This window comes from Juglans microcarpa x Juglans regia, chromosome 7S, assembly GCF_004785595.1.
Source record: "Juglans microcarpa x Juglans regia isolate MS1-56 chromosome 7S, Jm3101_v1.0, whole genome shotgun sequence".
Taxonomy (NCBI): Eukaryota; Viridiplantae; Streptophyta; class Magnoliopsida; order Fagales; family Juglandaceae; genus Juglans; species Juglans microcarpa x Juglans regia.
The window spans coordinates 12,720,272-12,747,705 of record NC_054607.1 but is presented as its reverse complement, the minus strand read 5'-3'; the positions used below and the strand labels follow the sequence as shown (position 1 = coordinate 12,747,705).

Below are 27,434 nucleotides of genomic sequence, written 5' to 3'. Positions count from 1 at the left end.
CGAAAAATTGAAATTTATTATTGCACTGTAAAATCTTAAATTTTCATGAGTTCAATGGTACAATTAATTTCATAAACTTATACTACTAAATGCCTTAATTAAATAGAAAGACAATTTTATTATTATAGTGAATTGGGATTTGACTACTCTAACAGACTAAAACTTAATCGATTGCTCGATTCGTAAAATCAGTTCAAGGTCTTACGACATTTCTTTTTTTGATCGGTAAGGTCTCGCAACATTTCTAAGATCCAAAAAAATTCATCTATTGAAATTCTTTCGGGTTGTTACACAATGTTGACTGAAAGAGACCTGCTGTCACTAGGACTAGATTAGTGCATGGTTGTGCCATGCTTAAATTACTTCATTCAACTAATATATACATAGGGGCTTAGCAAATATATATATATATATATATATATATATAGACACACACATATGTATGTATATACACAAAGGGGCTCCATATATTTAAATTGAAAAATGAGATGATACAATGGCAATGTAAATCACAAATCTATGACCCAAACTCAAAAATATTTATATTAGACACAAGAAAAAGAAGGCAAGATTTTGGAGTTTAATGCTGTCATTTCATGTGTTTGATTATCAAGAAAAAGCAAAGCCAAACAGCAACCTCGTTAAAATTGCAAGTCACAGGAGTAGCTCATGAAGATGAATCCACCAACTCCTGAAAAGAACCAGACAAGAATCCCACTAGATGAAGCCATAGTGTGCTGCCTGTTTCACACGGTGGAATATCTGAGCTCAAAATTGAAGTAGTTTAACTTTCGAGTAACCGATAGACTGTGATTTCTTGCTGCTTGAAATACCTCCGATCTTCTTCGTCCACAAAAACAAGATTCAAGTAGTATTTCACACTAAATTTGTTGTTGATGTTGCGATATGTTGGTGTCAGTTCATATGGACTGAGGAAAAGTCTGACTGGAATAGATTCTCCTGCAAGAGCATTGGTTGATGCACCCAATAATTAAAGCAAACTAGAGTTGCATGGTATGATAGAAGAAGCACGGTATAGAAATTGACTGGTGCAAGAAGAATGCCCATCACTGTGTTAAAGACCCAACCATTGATCCAAAAACCCTAAGACTATTGGATACTAATTTGGTTAAGCTTTTAACCCTTGGGATCATAACACTCCACCACGCTTCCGAATTCGACGTCCACGGTGGCCTACTCTATCGACACTGACCAGGTGATAGCCCTTTTCCTTTTGGCTGCTTCACTCATCTATCAGTATTTAATGACTTAACACCATGCTCATACATAGTACTAAGGCATTTTAATTAGGCCTATAGGTCGTCTCCTTCGTAACTTGAACTCGTGACGTGGTCTCTGCTCTGATACCAATTGTCAAAGACCCAACCATTGATACAAAAGCCCTAAGACTATTTGATATTAATTTGGTTAAGCCTTTAACCCTTAGGATTATAACACATTGACCAAGTTACGGTATCACATTGAAATTATATAAGACATGTAAGTTAAAGACAGGTCATATCAAGGAACGACCTCAACATGGAAGGGCATAAGGGGAAATGACCTTCTATATTTGTGAATTATCACTGCTTTTCAGTTACAATAAACTATCAAAACTGACAATAGGCACCCTATGTTAATAAATTTTGACAATTTACACCCTTGGTTAAGACCTCGGTAAAAAATAAAAATTTCAGAAGAGTAGTACCGGACAGAAATTATACTTTATGATATGTACACTATGAAACTGCGCACCTCTAACAGGAGCACCATCCATCAACTCGAATTTCGCAAGGGTCTCTGTTTCAACATATGTATTGGGCCCCAATCCAGTTGACTCCCGACGCCTAATCTCGAGCTCCATATTTTTAATCTTGATTCTCACCAAAAGAAAATATATTTTGCCAATGATGACATCCTTTAGGTGATACCTTCAAAATGTTTGAGATTCAATACGAAAATAATCTTCAATTCCTTTCTGCAGGGAAAATTAAAACCAACCACCACTTTACAGTGACCCTCACTGGTACTTACTTGCTTTTACCATACTCAAACTCAATGTGTAGACAGTCCTCGATTCCAACCTCCATCTGCATGATAACAACAAGTATAAACAAACCAAGCAATAAGGCAACACAATGATTCCATTTTTTTTAAAGGTTTGCGTTAAGATGCAGATAATTACATCTTTTGACAAATTCCCTAACAAGCACTGAATTCCACAGCATAAAAATGCAGACATCGGATAGGATTGATTATGAAAGCAAGAAAGTAAACAAGAATCAGAATAAGCATCTGTAATATCCAAAAGATTAGATGGATTCAACTCTGCTTGTTGGGTTAAGCATCATCCACTTGTAACAAATATCAACAGCATCAGGAAATTTGAGAATACTGGAGCAGGAAGGAGCTCACATCAACCATGTATATAATGGAAGCTGATGCATTAAGAAAAGAACCACCATTCTAAACTTAATGCTGTTAATGAATAAGAACTCACAGCAACCATCTATATAGTGTAAGCAACCAATTCATGCAAAATTATCATCATTCTAACCTTGATGCTGTTATTGATTGATGGAGGCGGAGTGTAGTTGCGAACCTGATACAGGTAAAAAAAATCATTCAAAACATAATAATTAAAAAGAGAACATTTTGTAATATTCTTAAATCTGAACATTTAAAGATGGTCTTCTTTCAATCTACTACTATAGCAATTGAGCAAAAGATTAGAATCTACAGGAGGGTTAAGAAAGGAGATGAGGTGACTAATACATTATTTGGGCTCTCTGTTTCATTGATATATAATTAAATTATTTCCTAGTAGATTATCATCCGTCCATAAAGCAATTAGACACTACCCTTTGTACATTATACACATACATACACCCCCTTAAATATCTTGAACACATTTTTTATTCTGACCATTAGGCACTAACAGGACAAACATTTTCTAGCACTGTTTGACAATTTAATTCGCTGCCCTACACTAACCATATTTTATGCAGAATATTCAATTTAAATAGAAACCTTGTACCAGTCAGTCCTTGGCAACTCATGTCAAACGTCCTTGGGCTTGCCCCAAATTCTAACACTTTTTTTCCCATTTACATTAACAATTTCCGTAGTTAATGCTATTAGATCACCGCAACAATGAAGATGAGTACATACACCCACACCAGGCACAGTGAAGCTGGTTAAGTTGATAGCGACCTAGCAACAGTGCTTTCCCATTTTTAAACCACTTGATGCAGAGTCAGGCTCCTGTTGGACTACGCAGAGTACAATTTTTAAAGCATTATAAGCATTAGAATACTACTTCCTTTCAAGGTTTAAGTTACAGCTGCAATGTGGCAATGCATTAGAACCGTTTCTAGTCAAACAATGTCACAACGATCTCACATGCAATACCAATCAATCACAATGATGTTCCTTTTCCTTTGATTATTTGTTGAAGGAATCTTTCCTAGAGAGGCTGTCCAAACAAAAAGCATGGCTCTCGAAGGCACCAATGTCCACCAAATGCTCTTCCAACGAAGGAGCAGTTATCTAAATAAGCTTGTCTTCCTCTCTTCTCAACTTGGAGGAATACAGCAAATTAAGCAATGCAGTAAAGGCATTTACCTCCCAGTTGGATAAAGCTTACATTCTACCAAAGGAAGCCACTAGATATCTCCAAATGGTCCACCATAGAAGCATCTTTAACAAGAGCAACACCATACACATTAAGGGAAAACTTCCTTCAGAGCCCTGTCTTCATTCACACCACAATTCATGCCAGAAGCCAACCCTAAAGCCATCTCCCACCTCAAATACATTATGGCGGAACCTTTTTTTATGCTTTTCCATGAACCACTCCCAGAGGCCCAAGAACCTTGTTAGAATACCATCCACTCCACTGGTATCCATATTTAGAATCTACCACATCCCTCCACAAAGCCTTTCTCTCTTTCTGATAGTGCCAGAGCCACTCTCCCAAGAGTGCACTTTTAAACAAGAGCAAATTCCAAACTCCCACTCTGCCCTCAGAGATTGAAGAACATACTTTTGGACCAGCTTACGAGATAGAATTTGACCTCTTCTTCTAACCCACAGCAGAGAAAGCTTCATTGTAGATTGTCTAGATTGTTAGCCATACTACAAGTCAGAAGGGAGACATAATACATGGGTAGATTAGAAATAGTGCTCTTAATAAAATAAATTTCAATCCCCTTTAGATAAATATATCATCTTTCAACCAGTCAACCGATGCTCGATTGTCTCGATAATCACATCCCAAATAGCCTTAATCTTGAAAGTGGCTGCCAAAGGTAGACCCAAGTACCTAGATAATAGGACACCTTATACCCTAGAATACCAGCAAGAGTATCTATATTGTTTCTAGATTCACCCTCTACCCTGAAACTACTTCAAGGCATAAGCATTGTAATGACTCAAAGAAGGACCAATCTACATCTACGCCCATACTCTAAAAGTACTTGCCATCATTATAATTGGATCCTCTTGAAAGCAGTATAAAGGGCTTGAACTTCTCCCTGCCAAGCAATATGAGATCCTCATTCACCAACTTCCTATACAGAATCCGAGATATTACAATCTCTCCTCTTAAATTTTCAGTGTCCTCGTTGGGAAATTCCATCATAGGTGGCACAGCTCAAGTCCAATATTTTTTTGGGATTAGTTTTGATACCATTTGAAACGACTCAAGGAAGACCTAAGCCACATACGGGCACATATTCTAAAAGGATTAGTCAATATCAGAATTGGAACCCCTTTAAAGCATTATAAAGGAATAAAGCAATGTGGGATTCCCATTCTTTTTTTTTTTTTTTTTATTAGTAAAAAGATAGATATTATATATATGAATGAAATAGGCATAGCCCGTGTACACATGAAGTATACATAGGAACTCCTACATACATTCTAAAAGCAATAAATTAAAGACAAGAATTCCTGAACATTTTCCCCATGTAATACAATAGTAGAAAACCAACACATTAGAGTGTGGAGAAAAAAAATCTTCAACTCGGTCATTGTGTGTTCCTTATCTTCAAAGCAGCGCGCGTTCCTTTCCATCCAAATACACCACATAATACACAACGGAATCATCTTCCACGCTGCTGCCATTTGATGACAGCCTTGCAACTTTGACCAACATCCCAACAAATCCACCACCCTCATAGGCATATAACCCAAGCAACATCAACCCTTAGAAAGATCTCATCCCACAACACCCTTGTTACCTCACAGTGCAGTAAGAGATGGTCCACAGATTCTCCATTCTTCTTGCACATGTAGCACCAATCCAACACTACACATCCTCTCTTCCTCAAGTTGTCCGTGGTCAATATCTTCCCAAGAGCAGCACTCCAAACAAAAAAAGCTACTTAAGAAGGCACACGAGACTTCCAAATATTCTTCCAAGGGAACAGAGTAATATCAAGTTGTATTGTCAAGATGCTATAATAGGCCTTAACTGTACATAACTTGTGGTTATTAGATCTCCACTTCAAATTATATCGCTGTGTCAATGGAATCTCCGTGGAATATAGTAAGCTGAAACAATAAGAAATTCTCAATCATGTAAATCCCTATTAAAAAGGATATTCCACAGGTGCGCACCATGAGAGAATAAACGCACGTTAGCCATTGAAGTCTCCGGAAAAGCCCTTTCCAATGCATAGTCTCCACACCACATTTCCCCCCAAAATCTGATACGACTACCCTCACCAGCTACAAAGCGAATTTGATTTGCAAAACATGGCCACCCCTTCCTTATATACTTCCATAAACCCACCCCATACCCCCCACTCACTTCCTTAGAGCACCAACCATCCCAAGCGACACCGTATCTAGCATCAATAATATCCTTCCACAATGATCCCCCCTCCAAATGATATCTCCAAAGCCATTTTCTCAATAAAGCTTTATTAAAAGTTCTCAAGTTACATACACCCAATCCCTCATTCACAACTGAGGCACATACAGTTTTCCATCTAACCAAATGGAATTTCTTCTCCTCCCCCATGCCTCTTCATAAGAACGCCTTAAAGAGTTTTTCTTTTTTGTTCACCACCCCTACGGACATAAGAAACAAAGATAAAAAATAAGTGGGGAGATTAGTGAGAGTGCTCTTGATAAGAGTGAGACAGCCCCCTGTTGATAAATACACCCGTTTCTAGCCAGCCAACCTTTTTCTCTATTTTCTCCACTACCCTCCCATATAGCTCTATTCTTGAATGTTGCTCCCAGCAGGAGACCCAGATATTTCATTGGGAAAGAGGACACCTTACAGTCCAGAAGGCTAGCTAAACTGAGGATATTAGAGACCACACCCACCGGAACCATCTCAGACTTGCCTAGATTCACCTTTAGCCCTGACACTGCCTCAAAGCAAAGTAACAATGCTCTTAAAGTTTGGATCTGGCTACTATTCGCTTCACAAAAAACTAACGTATCATCTGCAAAAAGAAGGTATGAGATGACAATAGGGCCACCACAACCATTGCCTACCTGAAAGCCCGATAAGAAACCTCCCCCATCAGCAGCCTGCACCATCCTACTTAAAGCCTCCATAACTATAACAAATAGAAGAGGAGATAAATGATCTCCCTGTCGCAGTCCCTGCGAACTATCAAAAAAACTAGCAGGTGTGCTGTTAACTAGAATTGAGAACCGGGCGGTTGAAATACAATGACGCGTCCATGCAATCCACCTATCCCCAAAACCACATCTCTCAAGCAAGTATAAGAAAAATTCTCAGTTCACATGATCATAAGCCTTCTCCATGTCATGCTTGCACAGAACGCCTGAACCTCCCTCCCGTAATCTATAGTCCAAGCACTCATTTACAATAAGTACTGAATCAAGAATTTGTCTCCCACGAATAAATGCGTTCTGGGACTTGGAGATAATATGTTCCAACACCGAACTAAGCCGGTTAACAAGAACCTTTAAGATAATCTTATATATGCTACTAACCAGACTTATAGGCCGAAAGTCTTCAATAGTCGAAGCCCCGTGTTTCTTAGGAATAAGAGCAATAAAGGTTGTATTAAGGGATTTTTCAAACTTTTGAAAAGAGCGAAATTCACTGAAAACCTGCATAACATCACCTTTCACAATATCCCAACAAGTTTGAAAGAACCCCATTGAAAAACCATCCGACCCTAGCGCTTTATCTTTGGCCATGCCAGATATGACCTTGTAAATTTCTTCTTCAACAAAAGGTCTCTCCAAAACACTCAAAACTCTGCATGTCAATTGCCTCAAAATGCAAGGCATCAAGCTTCGGCCTCCAAGGAACCGATTCTATGAGAAGGGATTCATAGTACTGTACTATGTGATTTTCTAACTTGGAAGGAGAAGATATCACCTGAGAACTTGATTGAAGTGACTCGATGGTATTGTTACGCCGATGTGAATTAGCCACTTTGTGAAAGAACTTCGTACACCTATTGCCTTCTTGCAACCAAAAAGCCCTAGATTTTTGACGCCATGAAATCTCTTCTGATAAAAAGACCCTCTCCAAGTTTGCCATAACCAAGCCCTTCCTCAAGAACACCTCCTCCGAATTATCTCCCAAAAACTCTTTATTCTCTAGTTCTTGCAGTTCTTCCAATAGTGTAATCTTCTGATTGTCAATGTGTCCAAAAACCTCCAAATTCCACTTCTTCAAGTCTTGTTTTAGTGCCTTCAACTTGCTTGCAAGAATGTAACTTGGAGTACCAAAAAACTGATATGAAGACCACCAAGCACGCACCATCTCTACAAACCCATCTGCTAGGATTCCCATTCACAGACTTCCTATACATAATTCAAGGTATTACAGGAATAAAGAACACAAACAGAGAAGGTGATTTAGGTTTGGCCCCACAGAACAACAGAGTATCATCGGCAGACATAACATGTGTTAAATTAAGGACTGCAAAATTCCTAGATCCCAAAGAGAAACCAGAGAGAAAACCTCTTCAATGGAGTATAAAAGTGCACTGTAAAGATACACTTCTCAATCTAAGATCGTCATTTTCCCCCAAAAGTGCATTTCTTTAGTAAGTATAAACGGAACTCCAAATTGATATGATCATAGGCCTTCTCAATATCTATTGTGTAGAACACTCTAGGCTCTCCACATCTCAGCCTACTATCCAAGCTATTGCTCTCTCAAGCCAAACAAAATGAGTATGTGGAGATAAAGAGAGCTGCAGGAATAATAGTCTCAGGGATTGAAGACATGTAATAATATTGTGTCAATGCTTTAACCACTCACTAAAAGTAGAGCGCAATGACTAAATAAGTAGTAAAAGTAGTAAAATCTCCATAATATGATAGGCAACACCGTTATTCAATAAAAAAAACACAAACAAGTTACCACAAAATCCTGGCACTCCACAATGTTGCTGATATAATTTCGACCAATTGTCACTTTCAAAATATACCTACAAGATTGTAAGAAACATAAGAGGGGTAAGTTCTTTTTTTTATTTTGGCTTATTTTCAATTATTAAATATAATGAAGTATATTGAAGAAAGGAATATGGAATATGCAGTAAACGTACAAATTGCATTACAATCTGAAACCCACAAGGGCAATGAAACCAGAAAATGATTAACTAGTGGCTGCCTAAAGTATCCATCCAATATAGATTTAACTGATTCCAATCCAACTCAACCCACCTAAAATAGAAGTTATTACTCTCTTACAAAAGTATCCACATATAATAAAGCATAATAGAACTCCAGATTTTGCTATTACCATGATCACTAAAGCAATATTGGAAACTCATTTTGGTTTCCAATTGGAACAAGTAATACAACATTTATTTATTCCAATATTTGTTACCTACCGTAGATGAAACTGTCCAATAAAATGGTACTCATGGAAACACTTTGAATCCAACACACAACGAAAGCAATCAACACCATTTCAATTTCAATAAGAGGAGCAATTGTCTACAAAAGTGAGGTAGGACTAGTGCTCGTAAAGGTTGATTGCTGTTCAATGGGACTGTAAAATGGGGAACTTTATCTTTCTCTTGTTTGTTAATAGAACCACAAACAGTATTATTAGAGAAGCATGAGAGTAACATGAACAGTATTCTAATTCTCATCTTTTGCTTTGAGGGACCAATGGTTTAAGGTCTTAAGGATCTAGATTTTAGAAAGAAAAATGGTTCAAATTCTGTATCTATTGCTTTGGCTGGAGTTTGATGGATTTCTAGAAAATTAAAAGGGAACAAGAAAGAAGAAATTGACAAATCTAAGAGTGCAATCTGCAATTGATACTGAAAATTCTCATAAAGGTCATCATTCCTTCAGTAGTAACCATCACATTCCAATATTTATAGGCGTTTGATGCCAAACCTAAAAGGATTTGAACTCCATATAAGATTTTAAACCAGAATATGACTTCGACTACTTAAAAGACTTCCACTTAATAAAATTTGCCATGGAGTTTTGACTACAGAGTTCAAACAAAAATCACCCTATAAAACCCACATATGGACTTCTCTAAATATAATATAACACGATAAGACTTAACAGACCAAACGTACAGCTTCTGTCCAAATCCATGAGTAAAACAAATGCACACTAAGCAAGTGGGAATGAACCAAGCCAAACCACCCTGGCTGAAGACATCATTCCACAGAGCACTAACCACCTGGTGATGCAGTAAAATATGTTCTACAGGCTATCCACTCCTCGTGCACATCACTCAATCACACCAATGCATCTTTTTCTCAGATTTTCCATAATAAGAATCTTCTTGAGAGATATTATCCAAGCAAAAATGCAGCTCTTGGAGATACCTTAGTCTTATTCTATTCCAAGGAAAGGGGGCGTTATTATGAAAAAATAATGAAATTATTATTTTTTTGAATAGGGCACATACACAATGAAGGTGATTCCAACAAAACAACAGGGCATCGTCACCATGCAAAACATGTAATAGATTGGTTCCAGAAGTCATGCCCCAACTAAAAAACCAGAGAGAAACCCCCAATCAACAGCCACAGATAACATTCTACTGAGCACTTCCATGACTATGACAAAAGGCTAAGGAGACAACAGATATCCCTGTTGTGGGCTCCGTTAGCTCTTAAAGAAACAGGAAGGAGCTCCATTCACTAAGACAGAAAAGCATAAGGCAGAGATAAAATGCTGAATCCACAATTTCCATTTTTCGCCAAAATCACATATCCTTTAGAAATATAATAGAACTCCAAACTGACGTGATTATAGGCCTTCTCAATGTCTACTTTATACAACACCCCCAGATCTTTGGATCTAAATCTACTATCTAGACTTTCATTAGCAATAATGATTCGGTTTAGGATTTTTCTCTCTAACAAATGCATTTTGAGGCTTCGAAATGAGCCATTATTTTCCCCATTGGGCAAAACAATGGATCCCCAACAGGCTCATTCTAGCCGAACAATTTTTTTTTTATATAGATAGAAAAACATTTCCCAACTATTTAAAGATAGCCGAACAATTTCCCAACTATTGTTTTATAGCCAAACAATTCCCAACTATTTAAAGATAGAATTTACAATAATGTTTATTACATAAGCAAAAAGTAATCTCAATTTTACCGTCATAATATTGCAAAGCCACAAACTTGCACGGCAACAGAAATTCAGGTCAACCTTCTTCATTTGAATCAGCAATAAATTATATGTGAGGCCATGTCCGAAAAATTGTAGTTTGGTAAGGGGTTTGTAACAGAAGTGGTAGTTTGATGTACAAAAGTGTACCTTTCCCCTAAGACATAACAAGTGGCACAGACCAGATGCTACCAAGAGGAAGAAGAGATGGGTGATTGACAATTCTGAGATCTTTGAAAATGCAACTTAAATTAAAAATCAACCATACTTTCACAGGTAAGATGGTAGAATGGACCAAAAAATCTTGTGAATCATCTACTTCCCAATCATTAATTGGAGAGAGAGAGAGAGTGTGTGTGTTCTCAAGGAAAACATATAAGCTCTATATATAGCATTAAAAATAGAAGTTGGATGACAGCATACCTTAGCCTAACATTGATTCCATTGTATGATTCATGTGGCATCTCAACAGTAGAAAATTCAAATTGGTATGTTTTCCTTTCATATAATTCACCAGGAACATCAAGTTCACGCACTGCAAATGAAATAAGGGGAGTTAGGGATATTTGGCAGACAAGAAACTAACTGGTTAATAGAAGGACAATAGTAGCACCTAAAAGGTGTTGTAAAAAGGAAAAAGAAATCTCCAATGAAGAATTCAAGTTAGAGATTATACTTATAAAAAAAATTCAAGTTAGAGATTATTATTATTTTTTGATAAGTAAGTTAGAGATTATTATTTTGCTGGAAAAAAAATCAATGAAAACTGATTGGGAAATGAAATTTATAGGTTGCCAGTTAAAATGATGGCAAGTGTGATATGAAACAATTCAATTACTGATCTCTTTTTTTTTTCAGAAATAGAAATTTCACTACACTCACCAAGAGATGTAAAATCATAAAAATTTCCTCTGTCAAAATATAGCTCTGCAACAAAGGAAAACAAAACAGATGAGGTAAGAATACTGTCAGGTCATGTATAATGGGATAGCCCTCCAATGACCAAAACTACTGACACATGATAAACAAAGTCTGTCGTACATTGATTCCAAACAAATCTAAGTGTAAACAGCAACACTAAAACGCTTCATATATGATGGAACACCACTAAGGGAGAATTAATCTGAACCAGGTTAAAAGATATGCTCTTGACGCCAACGTCATCCCATTAAGATTGAGTCAGCCATATTAGATTTGGGAAAGGGCCGGGGGGACGGGGGGGTGGGGGGGTAGAGTAACGACTTAACTTTTTTTTCTCTCTTCTCCAATGATACGAGGCAGATCTCAACCCTATCAACTTTGCTGCATCCTAGATATAACCTCCCTGATCTCAGGATTCCAAGCTTTTTACCTTCTAGAGAACAATCAAAATCAAGCTTTCCAATCTTTGTGCCCTTAGAATAAATACATTCAGAAATAAGACCTTAACTGATCTATTAAGTTAACTGACGTACTAGTAGATGTGTTTGCGCAAACAGAAATTAGCAGAATAATGAAAGTAACTTGGCTAACATGAAGAATACTTGGTGTTGGAGAAAATTAATCATTGAAGTAGCCCTGCTGGCTCCAGGGGGTATGCGTATCTTGCTCATTTGCATATTTAGAGTTTCCATTTCTGATTTAAATTATCTAAATGTTAGTTCAATCTTCACAAAGAAGATTTATTTGGGATGCAATTTCTGCTTTCTTATTAAGACACATATAACACAGCCTCATTGTCAATGCATGTCTTTTGTATAAATTCTTGTTCATAAAGCAGTTCTACGAAATGCAACTAATAACTTGATGTTGGGACTTCATCAGACCTTAAATTCAGAAAATTTAGTGCAAACATCTTAGACGCTTCTGGATGTTGGGACTTCTTTCTCGATTATAGGTGTTAATGCAAACAGATGACTGCATGTTTTGTTTTTCACAGATAAACGGTTTTGAGAAGCTCAGAAATCTTAGAGGTTTCTTCAATGGTCACAGGGTGCATAGAAGAGGATATTCTGACTAATATTTTGAACATGATATTTTATCTAGACAGACCTAGGTTTTGGCTCAATGCCTATATTTGGCAGGTTAAACTCTGTATTCGCGTTAATTGTGGGCTTTGTTTTGTAGTGGATGACAAAGAATTTCAGATATGATCATTTCTCCAGTGCCTGGGGAAGGGTATAGATGTTATTAGTAATAACTTCAAGTTGAATGGATACCTTGGCAATGCAAGGAAAGGAAAAAATTATTCTGAACCTTACCTTTTCAAAACTTGCACAGTCCATTATTCTCTGAAGAAATTCTTACAACAAATAATAAATATTTCTACAGTGCTTAATAAAACATCTTTGCAATGCTTTTATGATTTATCTGATAAACACAGATTGCAAGAACTCAGAATAATTCAGCACATGCCAAACATTGCTTTACCCCAAAATCTGTGTTACTACCAATAGCACACTTCTAATTTTGTGCTTGATATAAAAGAACTCTGACTAATCAAATGCAACCACATAAAAATGCCCTTCTCAATGTTAAAACAAACATAAAACAGAAGGCTCAAAGCAAAGAAAGCAAACCTATTTGGCCAAGGAGCTCAATTTTAACACCATTATGTTCAAATTTCTTCCCCTGAGTTGGTTCTATAAGAACCTGAGATAACAATAGCAAGAGTTAGCTCCCAATTAATGCTTGCAGTAGGTAATATTACGCAAAAAAAATTTAGAAAGAACCTTCATAAGATTGGAAAGATAATAATCAATGATACCTCCCCAATGATATTTTCTTGACTTTGGAAGAGAGGAACCATGATGGTTTGGCCATTGTCCTTCTTCAACGGAACCTAAGGAAAAAAGAAAAGATTATATTCTTGAAAGTAAAACTCCATTAAAGTTCTTCTGAGTGACATAGGTCTAGTTTCTTCTTTTGTTTTTATTATAATTGCACTTACACCTCATTTGCCTCCATTAGCCACGTAAAAACCCATCATGAAAAGTTACTTAGATTACCATTCTTGGGATACTGATCCTGGACCCTAACCAGCAATCCAAATCTGAATCTACTTCAGAACCTTGCCCACTTTTAGTTGTGAAACCATTAAAAACCTGGACTAATTTTAAACCTTTATTTTGATGTGGTTGCATTTGATTAGTCAAATGAGTTTTATCCTCTGCATGTACAAACTTTTTCTAGTTGTTTCACCATATTTTATTTTACTTTTATAAGTAAAAATATTATATATATATATATATATGTCAATAAGAGTAACCAAGTACACTGGACAAATATAAGAAAACACCTAGCCCATACTAGAGAGCTCCTAATGACCCAAAAAGCTCGTGAAAAACTACCCAAAATACACCAAGCCCGAATTGGAATAAAACACACCTCCTCAACCCCAACCCCTTGTTTCCCGTAAGACTAATACTCCACCCGAAACTCCCTCTACAAGAACGTCTTCATAATGTCCTCCCTATTGTCTTCCCTCGACTTGAGCTACCACCCTTAGCATCGTAGTTAATTTCCCAAGAAAGACGCTTTAACTCCCTGCTTTTTTTAAAACTTGATTTGGTTTCAAGCGAGTGGTTCATCTCAATTGCGGTGAGTAGTGCTTTAAATTGGTCTTCACATCCTCCTTGTGAGAGCTCCACGATATGCTGAAACTTGTTAACCTTATGCAGAACCCAAACTGATGGTGAACCCGCTATATTGTTTATTAGAGGGAGAGAAACTAGGGGAACAACCTTATCCCCAGACACAGTACACAACTGCACTCCCGACCCTAGACATTCCTCCTCACAAGGCACCAATGACATACCCATAATTTCCTCCCCACCATATCTTGCATTCAAATCCCGAACCTCCTTAATAGCTATATGGTTGTTGTCACCATTAAAGGTTCCTCCCCTCCATTGACGAGGACATTGCTTGTATGTGCTCCACCCCTTGACGATCCTTTATGTGCCATTTTGTCACACCTTACTGCTCCCTCAGGAGGCATAGAACAGGTAGGGGAAGCACTACCTTCTATTACCCTCTATTTTCATCTTCTAAAAGAGGCTCGTCAGTTTCTTCCAAAGTACTCAAGACCCTGGAAGGACCTCCCATCTTCAACTGAAAGTGAACCCTAGAAAAAAGTACCAACCCCATTAGCAATTGGTGACTAAAGGCAATCAAATGACAAGCTACCAATGTCCTGAGTGACACCGGTGTGAACAGTGATACCAGCGTCCAACGACCCTATCTGTGACGGCGTCGAAATGCCCTTTGCTGGCGCACTTGAGGCCTTTAAACCCGTAGGATGTACCCCCCCCCCCCCCCCCCCCCCCCCCCCCCCCCCCGGGGGTCCATTTTCGACCCACCACCCAAACCCACGACTAGGTCCAGCCCCTTATCCACTTTAATCATGAGATCACTCACATACTCCATAACTCCCGTCAATTGAGCTTTGACAGCCCACAAGACCCCCTCCACTTCTCCCAATGTCACCTGACAGCCTTTGTCTCCTACAAGTGTCTTAGCCTTTCCTTCCGTTGCGGAGCTATTATCGATTGGACTACCTGCCAGTGACCTCAACACCGAAGCGTATGAGGCACCTTTGACCGAGGAAGGCCTTCTTTCCATCAACAAACTCCCCTCTGTTTGCATGCTTCAGAATAGCGGCTTTGGACCCAGTAACGCTTCGAATGGACTACAGAAAAGGTTTTCCTCCAATGCCATTTACGCCTTCTGGAATCATCAACAAACCTTTTTTCCTTCCATTCCACTGAGAGTTGCAGAAAGCTTCCCCTTGCGTTAATATGATGTTGAATGATGAGAACTTCATTACCCATCCTTAGCTCCCTAAAGAATCCTTCATGACAGTTGAGTTCTAAACAATCCTCTATCCCCTTAGCCACCCACGAAGCTGCCGTCCTACCTAGACACATGAACTTAGACATCATTTTATTATGTTCAGAGATGTGAAAACTATTTCCTCCCTCTTTTGTAAAAACGAAAGTTTTTTATTCCACCTTCAATCTTCAACCACCTCTCACCTTCCATCTGAGACGAATCCACGTCACACGTTGTCATCATTTGATCCCAAGTCACAAGAACATCTCCCAGGATCATCTCGCTTCGTCATCTCAAGGAAAAGGATGTTATATGAAAATAAAAAGCAGATAAGAATAGGTACTACACCAGATCTGTGCCGACGAAAATGCAAATCAAAATCCCAGTTGTTGGAGGGGGACTGATGTCGGAGGGCCCTCAATGGAGTCGTTGGAGCCCGTCGGTCTTGTCAGTGGTGGTGGCGGTGGCGGAGGCACAGGTTCGACGGTCGATGTCGCCTCTGAGAAAGAAAGAGAGAGAATCTTGTGAAGGTCCAGGTCACTGGAGGGAGGACCTACACCGGACGGCCCTCAATGAAGTCGTCGGGGCTCGTCGGCCTTGTCTGTGTCGGTGGTGAGGTGTCACTCGCAAGTCTAGGGTGGGTGAAAGGTGGCGGCGGGTTTGGGTGTCTTAGGGTTTTCTCTCTCCGTCCTCTTGAAAATATTTTCTATGACTATTCTATTATTCTTCACCATATTTTATACACCCACAAAAGATAAAACTCATTTTTTATATTCAGCCCACACAAGATTAAACCTTTCTTTTGATTTTCAAGCCTTCCAAATGTTTGATAACAATATCTCTCTAGCCATCTTAGATAGGTATAATTTGTACACACATGGAGAATTGAACCCTTGAACTCATCCACTACCCCTCGTTTACCATGAGAGGAGATACCATTTTGTCAGAGGATAATAGGCATAATCATGCTAAAGGGAAGAAATTCCAATCTGAAGAAAAGAATCAACATGAGCAAGTGAATGATATGGTTAAAAAACACGAGCAAGAACTAAGAGCTAAAGCTTTTCATCTGCCAATTGAGAGGCCGCAAGTAATGGATTAACCACTGGACTGCGTTAATATGACATTCAATGTTTTTGATAGAAGCTTGAATTGTTGTCATGCCTGAGCCCATGAAGCTCCAAAATCTGGAGTAAGCTTTCAAATTTAGGCCCCTGGATCAACTATTTTCTACCCATTAATTCTTTATTAAATGCTTACTAAGTTTATAAGTTAATTGGATCTGATTTTTGAGCTGGCAGATTGTATTTTTGGTGTAAACTTGCCATAAAAGGCAAGTTTTCCATAGATTTCCTATATGGATTAGGACTTCTTAATCTGTCAAAGATAGCTTGCACTAACCAAAAACCTTAAATATCATAGTCCTCTAAGGCAGCCAGCATCTAGGAGTATTTTAGGATTCTCTAGCTTGATGACAGGAAGCTAGCTAGAAATCTCCATGAAAAAGTTGCCACTGCCAGTTTTATAAATAAAACCACATGATGACCATGCCTTTATTTCTTTACTATCAATGAATTTTTTCTTTTCCAAGTTTTCCCATGAAGTACCTTGGCCTTCTCTTGGGAGCCTCCTTCAAAGCTAAGACTAACTGGGATGATGTGAATGAGAAGATCAAGTGCAGGTTGGCAGATTGGAAGAGCACTCTCTCCAATATGCCCACCTACTTCCTTTCCCCATTCCCTCTTCCAGCTAGCATGGAAAATTGTATTGAGAAGCTCCAATGTGATTTTTTGTGGAGTGGATTAGGTTAAGATTTCAAATTTCACCTAGTTAATTGGGGAAAGTTAACTCCTCAATCTCAGGTAGTGGGCTGGGGGTTCAAAATTTAAGGGTATTCAATCAGGCACTTTTAGGGAAATGGTTGGGTCGCTTTTATCAAGAGAGAGGGATGCATTGTAGAAAGCTGTGATTGATTCTAGGTATGGTGGAGCTTGGTGGGTGGTATTCCAATGAGGTACAAGAAGTATATGAAGTGGGGTCCTAGAAGAATATAAGAAGAGGATGGGGGTTTTATATCAACAAACCAGATTTGTGGTAGGTGATGGTTCCAAGATCAGATTCTGGCATAATATATGATGCAGAGTTAGTGCCCCTAAAGACACTTTCTCAGTGGTCTATAGGATTGCCGGCGAGCAGGAGAACTCGATGGCTGGATTATTGGAAATTTCAGGAGGTTGTCCGCAGCAAAATGTCAGTTTTCTCAGGGCGACTCATGATTGGGAAATTGGTGTCTTGTCTGACTTCTTTGACCTGCTATACTCTACAGGAGTTAGTGAAGAATGAGTCAATAAGATGTTTTGGACTCCTAGTAAAGCGAAAACTCATTGTCCACTCGTTCTATGAGGACATCACTAGTCAAAACAACATTTTCCAAGGGGGGAGTACTTGGAGGAATAAGGCGCCTCTTAAGGCTGCTTTCTTCATGGGCAGCTTCCTTAAGAAAATATGGATTGTAGTAATAGACTAATGATGTGTAGGAAACTTGGAGAGACAATGGACCATCCGTTTCTTCATTGTGAGGTGGCTAGGGCCTTGTGAGTTGATTTTTTCAGCAGAGTGGATCCAGCATGGGTTATGCCTAAGAGGGTGGCCGATCTCCTTGCCAACTTGAAATGTCTTTATGGCATCCCGCAAATCACAGTAGTATGGAAGATGGTCTCCATATGCCTGCAATAGTGCATTTGGAGGGAAAGGAACGACATGAACTTTAAAGGCAACGAATGCTCATTGGGTCAACTAAAACTTTTTTCCTTCAATACTTTACTAGTTTGGGAATTGCTATAGACTTCAGAGGACTCAGGTTTCATGAATCTATTTCTAGATCTTGATTAGGTGTTTTCTCTTGTATACGCTTTGTGTACTTGGGCTACGCCTATTTTTCAATCCTATTAATAAAATTTCTTTTACATATATAAGAAAGAATCAAGATGAGGTAAAGCCCTTTTCATTTGGTACCCAACTTATCCATCCCAATACCATGAAAGAGGGTGAATGTAAATATTTCAAGTGCATGCTTCCATTATGTGATGTAATTAGTAACACTATGGTAGTGTGAAAGAAATGTAGGGAGAGAAAAGAAAAGAAAAGAAAGGAAAGGCAACAAGATGAAAGAAAAAGGAAACAGACGGAGAAGAAATGAAAATGTGATTGTATGAATGAATGTGATGAATTTTAATGTTTTTCCTGTCCTTATGACTGTTGAGGATTAATGGGGTACCAAAAGATGAGAGGCAGATGGCAAGCCATCTTGTATACTCAGCCAGGAATGGCTTGTCAGAGTGTACCTAGTTTATCGAGTGATGACAATCTCCATGACTAGGCTCCACTTGTGGCCACGGACATGGAACCACGATCTTTGAGATTGTAGATCGTCAATCCTTACACACAAGGCATAAATTTGTGTTGGCCAACTAGAGATAAAAGGAAAACAGTCTGTGATTTGAATGTTCTATAAGTGTATGCATGCCATATAAAAATCAAAACTTATTTATCATCTCGTTTATTGCATGATGCATTTGCTTACTAAACATTCGACTCACTTAATCTTTGTTTTAAACATCTCAGGTATTGAAGGGATCAACAATGAGCCAGAAGCTTGTCTTAGCACATGGAGAACATGACTCAGTTTTAACTATTAGAGAGTTTCATTCACAATGTCTATTATAACATTCAGAAGCGATTTCACTATTGCTTAAGTTTATTAATAAAATTTTCAGTTCCATTTTAGTTGTTAGTGGAATCCTCTTATAACTTGGTTTATGCAATATAAACATTAATAGCATCTATAACTCTAAAGGAAGAGTGTTACAATTTTTAACTTTAAATATATATCCTTCAAAGAAAAGAGTGTTACAATTGTACTGCCCCAATATTTACTTTCGATACTTTAGTATCAAGTTGGAACATTTTTGCCTATTTTAGAGGATATTTGAGAAATGGAAAAGAAATTATTTTTTAATGCAGGAAAAATTAAAAAATCTCACCCTATTTGACTAAAAAAATAATCTCCCGCAATGTTCGGTGATGGTGAAAGGTCAGTGGGTTTTCTAGAAAATATCTAGGTCTTAGTTTATAATTCCAGAACCAGAAGAGAGATTTAAGAAATCTATGATAATAACCAACTTGATTAATCAATCATCTATTTCTGAAACAAAACAACATTGAGTTTTTTATAAGCTTGATTCGAACCAAGTAGAAGAGACCCAGGACCCAAATTATGAAATGATCTTGTTATTCCTCAAAAAATGAAACAAAGCATGCTAAGAAAAAATAAAGAACAAAAAAAATGGTGTAGTTCTTCTTCTTTTTTTAAGGAGAAAAAATTGAAGTGCAATTGTCTCCGTAATTGATGGAGCACAATGGAATTTGTACACCCTATTATTAGTAATTGCTGAAAAGTTGGTGGCAAACTTTTCCAAAGTGCTGTAGAAATATATGGCATATTTGTGCGATACCCCATACTGAGTGATAACAGTAGGTGGTGTATGTGATCGCATATTACTTGGGAAGAAGAAGTTCTTGCTCTTTACAATGGGGGCTATAATTCTATCATTGACTAGTCCTAAGCCCAGATGTGGCTTGTCCCTCCCTTGGGATATTACAAATGGTATCAGAGTCTATCCCAACCGGAAATGTCGAACTTAAGTCTTGCCACCTACGATGAACTGGCCCAACAAGGACGTTGAGAATTTTTTTTTTTTTTTTTTTTTGGGGGGGTGGGGGGAGGGGGGGGGGATTGTGATAGCTCATATTGAATGATAAGGGTAGGTGGTGTATTTGATTCCACATTACTTGGAAATGAGTTCTTGCTCTTTACAATGGGGGCTCCAATTGTACCACTGACTAGTCTTTTTGATGTATAGGCCCAGATGTGGTTTGCCCCTCCCTGGGGCGTTACAACTTGGGTACTAAATAATCTTCTACACAGGTTATTTCTAACATGTATATCTTTTTCTTTTTCTTTTTCTTTTTCTTTTTCTCTTTTTTTTTTTTTATAGAAAGATTGCCATATCATTGAAAATAGCTTACAAAATGTTCTTCTTATCAAGCCTAATAGCGTGAGATACAAAAGATGGTATAAAATCCCACCACATTTCAATGTCTAAAACATTCCAATCATGCCGAGCCAATTGGTAAGCAGCTTCATTCCCCATCCTATTAACTTGTAATACCCTAGCCTCTTGGAAATCATTCAATAGTCTTCGAATATCTTGCATTACAAACCCTAGAGCAGTGCTTTTTTGGTTCTGCCTGTGGTTATTTCTGAGTCTCAAAGTGCTTTTGTCCCTGGAAGACAAATCGCTGACAATGTTCTTATTGCTTATGAGCTCATACACTTTCTTAGAAATAAAAGTAGTAAGAAAGGTTTTATGCCTATTAAATTAAATATGAGCAAGGCGTATGATAGAGTAGAGTGAGATTTTTTTGGAGAAGATTATGTCTGCCCTTGGTTTTGCTCCTAATTTGATTAGCATCATAATGAAGTGTGTGAGAACAGTAACCTTTTCAGTGCTTGTGAATGGGAATCCTAAAGGCCCAATTATTCCTAGTAGAGGGTTGAGACAAGGAGATCCTTTATTTCCTTATTTGTTTCTTTTGTGCACTGAAGGACTAATCAATTTATTAAAGAACAGTGTTGGTAATGAAGTAGTGGAAGGCATCAGAATTTGTAGAGGGGATCCTCGAGTGAATCATCTATTGTTTGCCGATGATAGTGTGATTTTCTGTAAAGCTAATGTTGATACAAATGTCAAAATACAACTACTGTTGCATAAGTACAAGAAAGCTTCAGGGCAAAGTATTAATCGTGAAAAAACCTCTATGGTTTTTAGTAGAAATGTGAAGGAGGATTTGAAAGCTGAGATCATGGCTCTTTGGGGTGGAAGCCATACTCAGCAATATGAGAAGTATTTGGGCCTCCCACCTATGGTGGGCAGATCTAAGCATCGTGCCTTTTCTGGGATTAAACAGAGACTTTGGCAGAAACTTCAGGTTTGGAAGGGTAATCTCTTGTCTCAAGGGGGTAGGGAAGTGCTTATTAAAGCAGTGGCTATGTCTATCCCAACATATGCTATGAGCTGTTTCCAAGTTTCCAGCTTTTTTGTACCATGAGTTGGAGAGGATGATGGCTCAATTCTAGTGGAGAAGGAGATCTGAGGAAAACAAAATACACTAGGTTAGCTGGGAGAAATTGTGTGATTCGAAGTATAGAGGGGGTTTAGGTTTCAAAAACCTAAGGCTCTTCAATATGGCTCTTCTTGCTAGACAGGGGTGGAGAATTCTACAAAATGAAGACTCTTTACTGCATAAATTTTATAAGGCCAGGTACTTTCCTAATACAACATTGTTTGAGGCTAAAGTGGGTTATAACTCTTCCTATGCTTGGAAAGGTATATGGGAAGCTTTAACCTTCCTGAAGAAAGGTTGTATGTGGAGAGTGGGTGATGGCAAATCTGTGAAAGTGTTTAAAGACTCATGGACACTAGGCCTTCGTGTTGAGCAACTCCTTGAACAGATTCAGGTGCAAGATTGGGATTTAAAACTCAACTCCCTGATTGATGATGATACTTAGTGGTAGAACGTGGAAAGGGTGAGAGCTCTATTCAATCCAAATATAGCAGCAGAGATTTTGAAGATAAGAGTTTGTACCAGTTCAAATGATACATTGTTCTGGTCTAAGGAGAAGAATGGTCTTTATTCAGTTAGAAGTGCCTACAAGTATTTCCAGCAGTTATCAGCTCAACGGGTGGGTGAAAGTTCTATGGAGAGCCTTTTGGAAATGTTTATGGCAGCTGAAATTACCTAATAAATGAAGATTTTTGCATGGAGAGCATGTAGAGACAGCTTGCCAACTTTTCATAATTTAAAAAAGAAACATGTTATGGTGGAAGATAAGTGTGCTTTCTGCTTACAACAACAAGAAGATCCTGCACATGCTTTGTTTTATTGTTCTGATGTAAGACATCATTGGTCAGTCCATCTTCCTGTGATGCACAATACAGATTTAGGTTTGTCTTTCTGGGATTTAGCAAACACTGTGAAGAATAAAGGTTCAGAGGAAGCTTTGACAACTTTTGTTTCTATTGCCTGGGGCTTATGGTATCGAAGGAACAAATTTATTTATGAGCAAGTTTCCCATAATCCTAGATATGTGATTAATTATGCTTTGTCCTTGCAGCAAAAATATAAATATGTTCATGTGTTTGATGCTGATAGTAAGGAGATCAGAAAGGAATGCTGCTGGAACCCTCCCCCATCTGGTTTTTTGAAGCTAAATGTGAATGGAGCTATGTATTTATATCAACAAAAAGTCGGTGTGGGTGTGATTCTCAAAGATCATAAAGGTGAGGTACTTGTTGCTTGCAACAAAGTGGAGGCAGAGGTGATATCTTCTGATTTTATTGAAGCTATAGTTATGTTAAGAAGCTGCAGTTTTGTGCTCAATGGGGTGTCCTGAGATTGATGTTGGAAAGTGATTGCCTAGTTTTAGTCTAACATGTATATCTGTAATACCCAAGATTGTGTGATTGTGATTGGTGTAGAAAGGTAATGAATGCGATCCCACATTGTATGGGAGAGAGAAGTTCAAGCCATTTATAATGATTCCAAGAAACTCCAATTATAACCTTGACAAATCATTTTTGAGTATCAGTGCAAATGTAGCTTGACCTTGAGCCTTCCTTGGGTTATTAAAATATCGCAACAGATATTCCTTCTTCATACTATATCACATCATTACAAAGAGTTTCAATGCATGTTCTTGGTTATTATGGACTCCGAAAGCCACCAACAGGTTTATCGGACATGGAGAAAAGATTGCACAGTGTTGATAAGTTAATAAGATACCTGTTTGCGAGTTCTTGCGTCAGCAAATGAGATTGAAACATTACATGGTGGCTTGAAAGCTCCAACTAGGAAATCCTGAAAACACAAGCGATTATTTCAGGCCTCTAATCCAGATGTCTCAATCAAGATGCTATAGAAAGCATGCATCTAGCTCTTGAAAAATATTACCATGATCTTCAGGTCGAATGCTGTAGCTACACTTTGTCATACATGAAGCACCTAGTGATAGAAACAATCTCAAATTCCGATTCTGGTTGAACTTTAACAGTTAAGAAACCACAAAAAACAAAAACCGAAACCCAGAAAAAGAATAACATGAAAAGGAAAAAACAAAAAAAAAAAAAAGGAGAACAGTGAAAGAAAGGAGAAAGCATATCAAACACCGCCCAAAAAGTTTCCATGGTCGAAATTTAAAAGTAGACTCTGAAAATACTTAGGTGGTTATCAAGAAGAATGAAGAAATCTGTTTTTATGGGATTTTTTTTTTTTTTTTTTTTTTCATGCGCGTATGTCAAGGCTATCTTCGAGGGTACCTGGGGAAGCGTTGCACAAGTGAAAAGCAAATAGATTACAATTCGCAATGCAAATAGATGAGAAGGTTTTCCGATTGCTTGCCGCTTCGACTCCTTCTCCGTCCAGCTTCTTCCCTGGCTGTCGGTCTTGGGTTCCTTGTCTGTTCCGTTCACTTCTTTATTCTTCAACAAACTGTCAACGGGTCCACTTTCTACGTACAACTGCTCGGTCACGTTTAGTTCAGTTTTAGAAGGTTAGTGTGTTTGAATATTCAAAGTATTTTATCTCTTCTATTATTATAATTTTTTTTAATTTTTATATAAAATTTAATAAATAATTTAATTTTTTAAAATCTTAAAATAAGAATAATGTTAAAATAAATAATATTTTATTTAATTATTAAATTTTACCTCAACTCATTATCCAAACGGCAACTTATTCTTTCTTCACATTTTACATTTTTAGTAATGAAAGATATGACAATATTTTTTTTAAAGTAATGTTATATGCAATCGTGAAGTGTACAAGTGACGTACAATCATTTTGAAAAAGAGTAGAATCATGATTAAAAAAATTAATTTTTTTATATGGATCTCGTATTAGCTTACTTTTTTAAGAAATTGCGCGGTATTTATACATTTTACGACTACAAATATCATTTCTCTATTTTTTAATATATAGAAAAATTCTATAAGAAAATCTTACACCTTATATCTCTATTTACTTAATATGTGATTTTTCATTTTTATCATTCTATTTAAATATATATATATATTTAATCATTAAGATAGAATAATAAAAATGACAAATCATACTTTAATTAAGTAGATGTGTGTGATGTAAGATTTTTAGGTAGAATTTTTCATTTTTTTTAAATTATCAGTAAATACTCACAGAGAGAGAGAGGAAAATCTACCCTATAAATTTGGAAAATCCTAATTTATCCTTTCACTGAGTTATTTCTCTTGCTAAGGACAAAAAGGAAGCTTCCTCCATCAATTATAGACTACTGTGGAGATTTACGTGAACGGAAATAAAACATTATAAATATATAAACTTGAGTTAATCTCTCTTTAAATCAAAATCATGGAATATGAACGAAAACCTCTATATGATCTTGATGCCTTCATTGTATGATCTTCTTTTGACAATGCAATGAGTATCATGGAATTGATTGAAGTTTTTGAAAGCTTGACCGTTATATTTTTCTTGAAAAGAAAACTAAATATTACAATAGTCTAAGTCCTTTCTTTTCAATAAATTTATACCTATACTCTAATTTCAAAGCAAGTACTACTTGCTCACACATAACACATGGAAAATGAAAGAAAAAATAAAAAAATATTTTAAAACAAGCATTTTAAAAAAATATAATCATAAGCAAAATTAAAAACAAAATAAAAAGACTTAGAGGCGGTCATGCATTGCCTAAAATGACCCATGTTTGGGAAATAGATGCTGCCTAGGTCAACCCACCAGGGATTTTTTTTTTTTAAAAAAAAAATGTTTTTTGAATTTCCTATGCATAATATTTTGTTGGTATTACATTTTTAACGGATTATTAACATTTTACTAATAAAACAATAAGATTATCAAAACTGAAAAATAGACATTAAGATTATCATAATATTTTATGTGATTCATTTTGCTCCCTTGACATGACATATGGCTTAATAAAAAAAAATATAAAAATTTTAAAAATATATATTCAAAATAAAATGGTGCTTGAAAATATAAAAATATGAAAACAAAAATTTTAAATTCTCTCTACCTTTTTATGTTTGTGTTTAAATTGTGGTGTCAGCTCATGGGGACAAAATGAGTTGTATAACCTAGAGACATAATAGCATTATATCTCATTGTTGCAATTAAGAGTGTAATCGGTCCGGTCCGGTCCGGTTTTGGACAAAATTTAGGATCGAACCGGTATGTATCGGTTTTGTAATTTTCAAAACCGATTACGCATCGGTTACCCACCTAAATCGGTACTTCCGGTTTTACCGATTTTCAGTCCAGTCTGGTCCGATTTTCTTATTTTTTTTAAAAATGTAAGTTTCACAGTTTGTCATTAAAAATTTGTTTATAAAAAAAAAACTGATTTAAAAAAATATGTTTTATACTTTTATTAAAAAATATGTTTTAACTTTTACTAAAAAAATCTGCTTTACTAAAAGCTACTTCAATAAAAAAATCTGTTTTACTGCAAAAAATCTGATTAACTAAAATCTATTTTAGTAAAAACTGATTTCCAAAATACTGTTTTACTAAAAAAAATTTGCTACAAACTTATAAATATAACTACTACAAAAACTGAAAAAAAAAATCTACAATAAACTACTTCATCCGCTATGAGTCTATGACTAATGGTCCTATGGATACAACTTATAGAATTTACACATCATACATTAAACAAAGCACTGCAAGTCTACAACAAGTCCTTGCATGTTAAAGGAAATAACTTAGTACTTACACATATTTTTTAGAGCAGTCACAAGAAATTTAAGAATAGACATCAAGAAGCCTATGAGCCTATGGAATAAAATAAGTTCAAAAGTCTAAATTAAAAGTCCAAAAGTCCAACAAATTACAAGTTCAATAGTCTAAATTACAAGTCCAAACACTTAAAAGTCCAACAAATTACAAGTCCAAATTACAATAACTTAGAACATCCAACAAAAAACTTCAATAGCTATGCACCAAGCCACCAACTCCAATAATCCCTTCAACAATCCTTGCAATTGTATAAAAATAAATCAAGCAATTAATTCTAATAAAAAGTTAGTAATTACATTAAATAATAAAAAAATAAAGAAAGATGTTATACAAGTTGACCTACCTTAAATTTAATTATCTCCAACCAAAGAAGTAGGTCTTAAAGAATTTCCTAGGTCTTCCATGAGTTTTACACAAAAGGAGAAAAAAAAGCATAATAATTAAAACAAATTACTAATATGATTTTAGATATAGTTAAAGAAAAGGTGAATGATGCTACATACCTGTATCAATTTTCTCACATTCCTCAACATCATTCATTAAAGTACGAATGTTAATCGGGGCAGAAGAACGGAGCCAATTTTGTGTACAAATAGAAATAAGGGCTTCTACCATAAGTGGAGATAGGCTACTACGGAAATGATCAAGTACTCGACCTGCTGTGCTAAAAGCTGACTAAGAGACCACTGTAGATATCAGAACTGCAAGAACATCCCGTGCAACTCTTGAAAGCACGCAGTATCTAATGGAGTTAACCTTCCACCAAGTCAACAAGTCGAATTTCACATCATCTTCTTCACATTTTTCACATAAATATCTCTCTAATTCAGAGTTAGTCTCTAAAGAGTTCTCCGACTTCAAATGCTTCTTAATTTGTGCATGGATTAATGATCTGAAATCACCATGACCTACCCCAGCAGTTGAACTTCTACTACTAGCCTCTCTCTCGCTTGATTGGCTCATACTTTGATCTTGTGCCCCAACATTACTTCTATCATATAAACGAGTCAAGGCATTTTGAACCCGATCCACTAACATAAGAACTTTTAAACTATTATCCTCATATATTCCTTCAAAAATATATGTTAGACAACGTATTTTATA

General features: G+C 36.8%; 1 protein-coding gene across 4 annotated transcripts; it reads right to left on the bottom strand.

Annotated features, from left to right (window-relative positions):
- Nucleotides 1-449: 449 nt before the first annotated feature.
- Nucleotides 450-24,057, bottom strand: LOC121241339 (vacuolar protein sorting-associated protein 26A-like). 4 transcript variants are annotated; one of them, XM_041139071.1, is made up of 15 exons: nucleotides 23,858-24,056; nucleotides 23,493-23,543; nucleotides 23,325-23,399; nucleotides 22,281-22,330; nucleotides 22,128-22,190; nucleotides 13,354-13,428; nucleotides 13,166-13,238; nucleotides 11,490-11,534; nucleotides 11,031-11,142; nucleotides 8,372-8,438; nucleotides 2,558-2,602; nucleotides 2,035-2,090; nucleotides 1,756-1,931; nucleotides 834-960; nucleotides 450-741 (listed from the first exon to the last, which is right to left on the bottom strand). In XM_041139071.1, exons 6-15 carry the CDS (start codon nucleotides 13,393-13,395, stop codon nucleotides 642-644), a joined length of 843 nt encoding a protein of 280 aa, XP_040995005.1. In that variant the 5' UTR covers nucleotides 13,396-13,428; nucleotides 22,128-22,190; nucleotides 22,281-22,330; nucleotides 23,325-23,399; nucleotides 23,493-23,543; nucleotides 23,858-24,056; the 3' UTR covers nucleotides 450-641. The 4 variants fall into 4 exon arrangements, with proteins under 4 accessions (XP_040995005.1, XP_040995003.1, XP_040995002.1 ...); XM_041139069.1 differs by lacking the exons at nucleotides 22,128-22,190; nucleotides 22,281-22,330 and having other exon boundaries at nucleotides 23,493-23,574; nucleotides 23,858-24,057; XM_041139068.1 differs by lacking the exons at nucleotides 22,128-22,190; nucleotides 22,281-22,330 and having other exon boundaries at nucleotides 23,858-24,055.
- Between the last annotated feature and the right edge of the window lie 3,377 nt (nucleotides 24,058-27,434).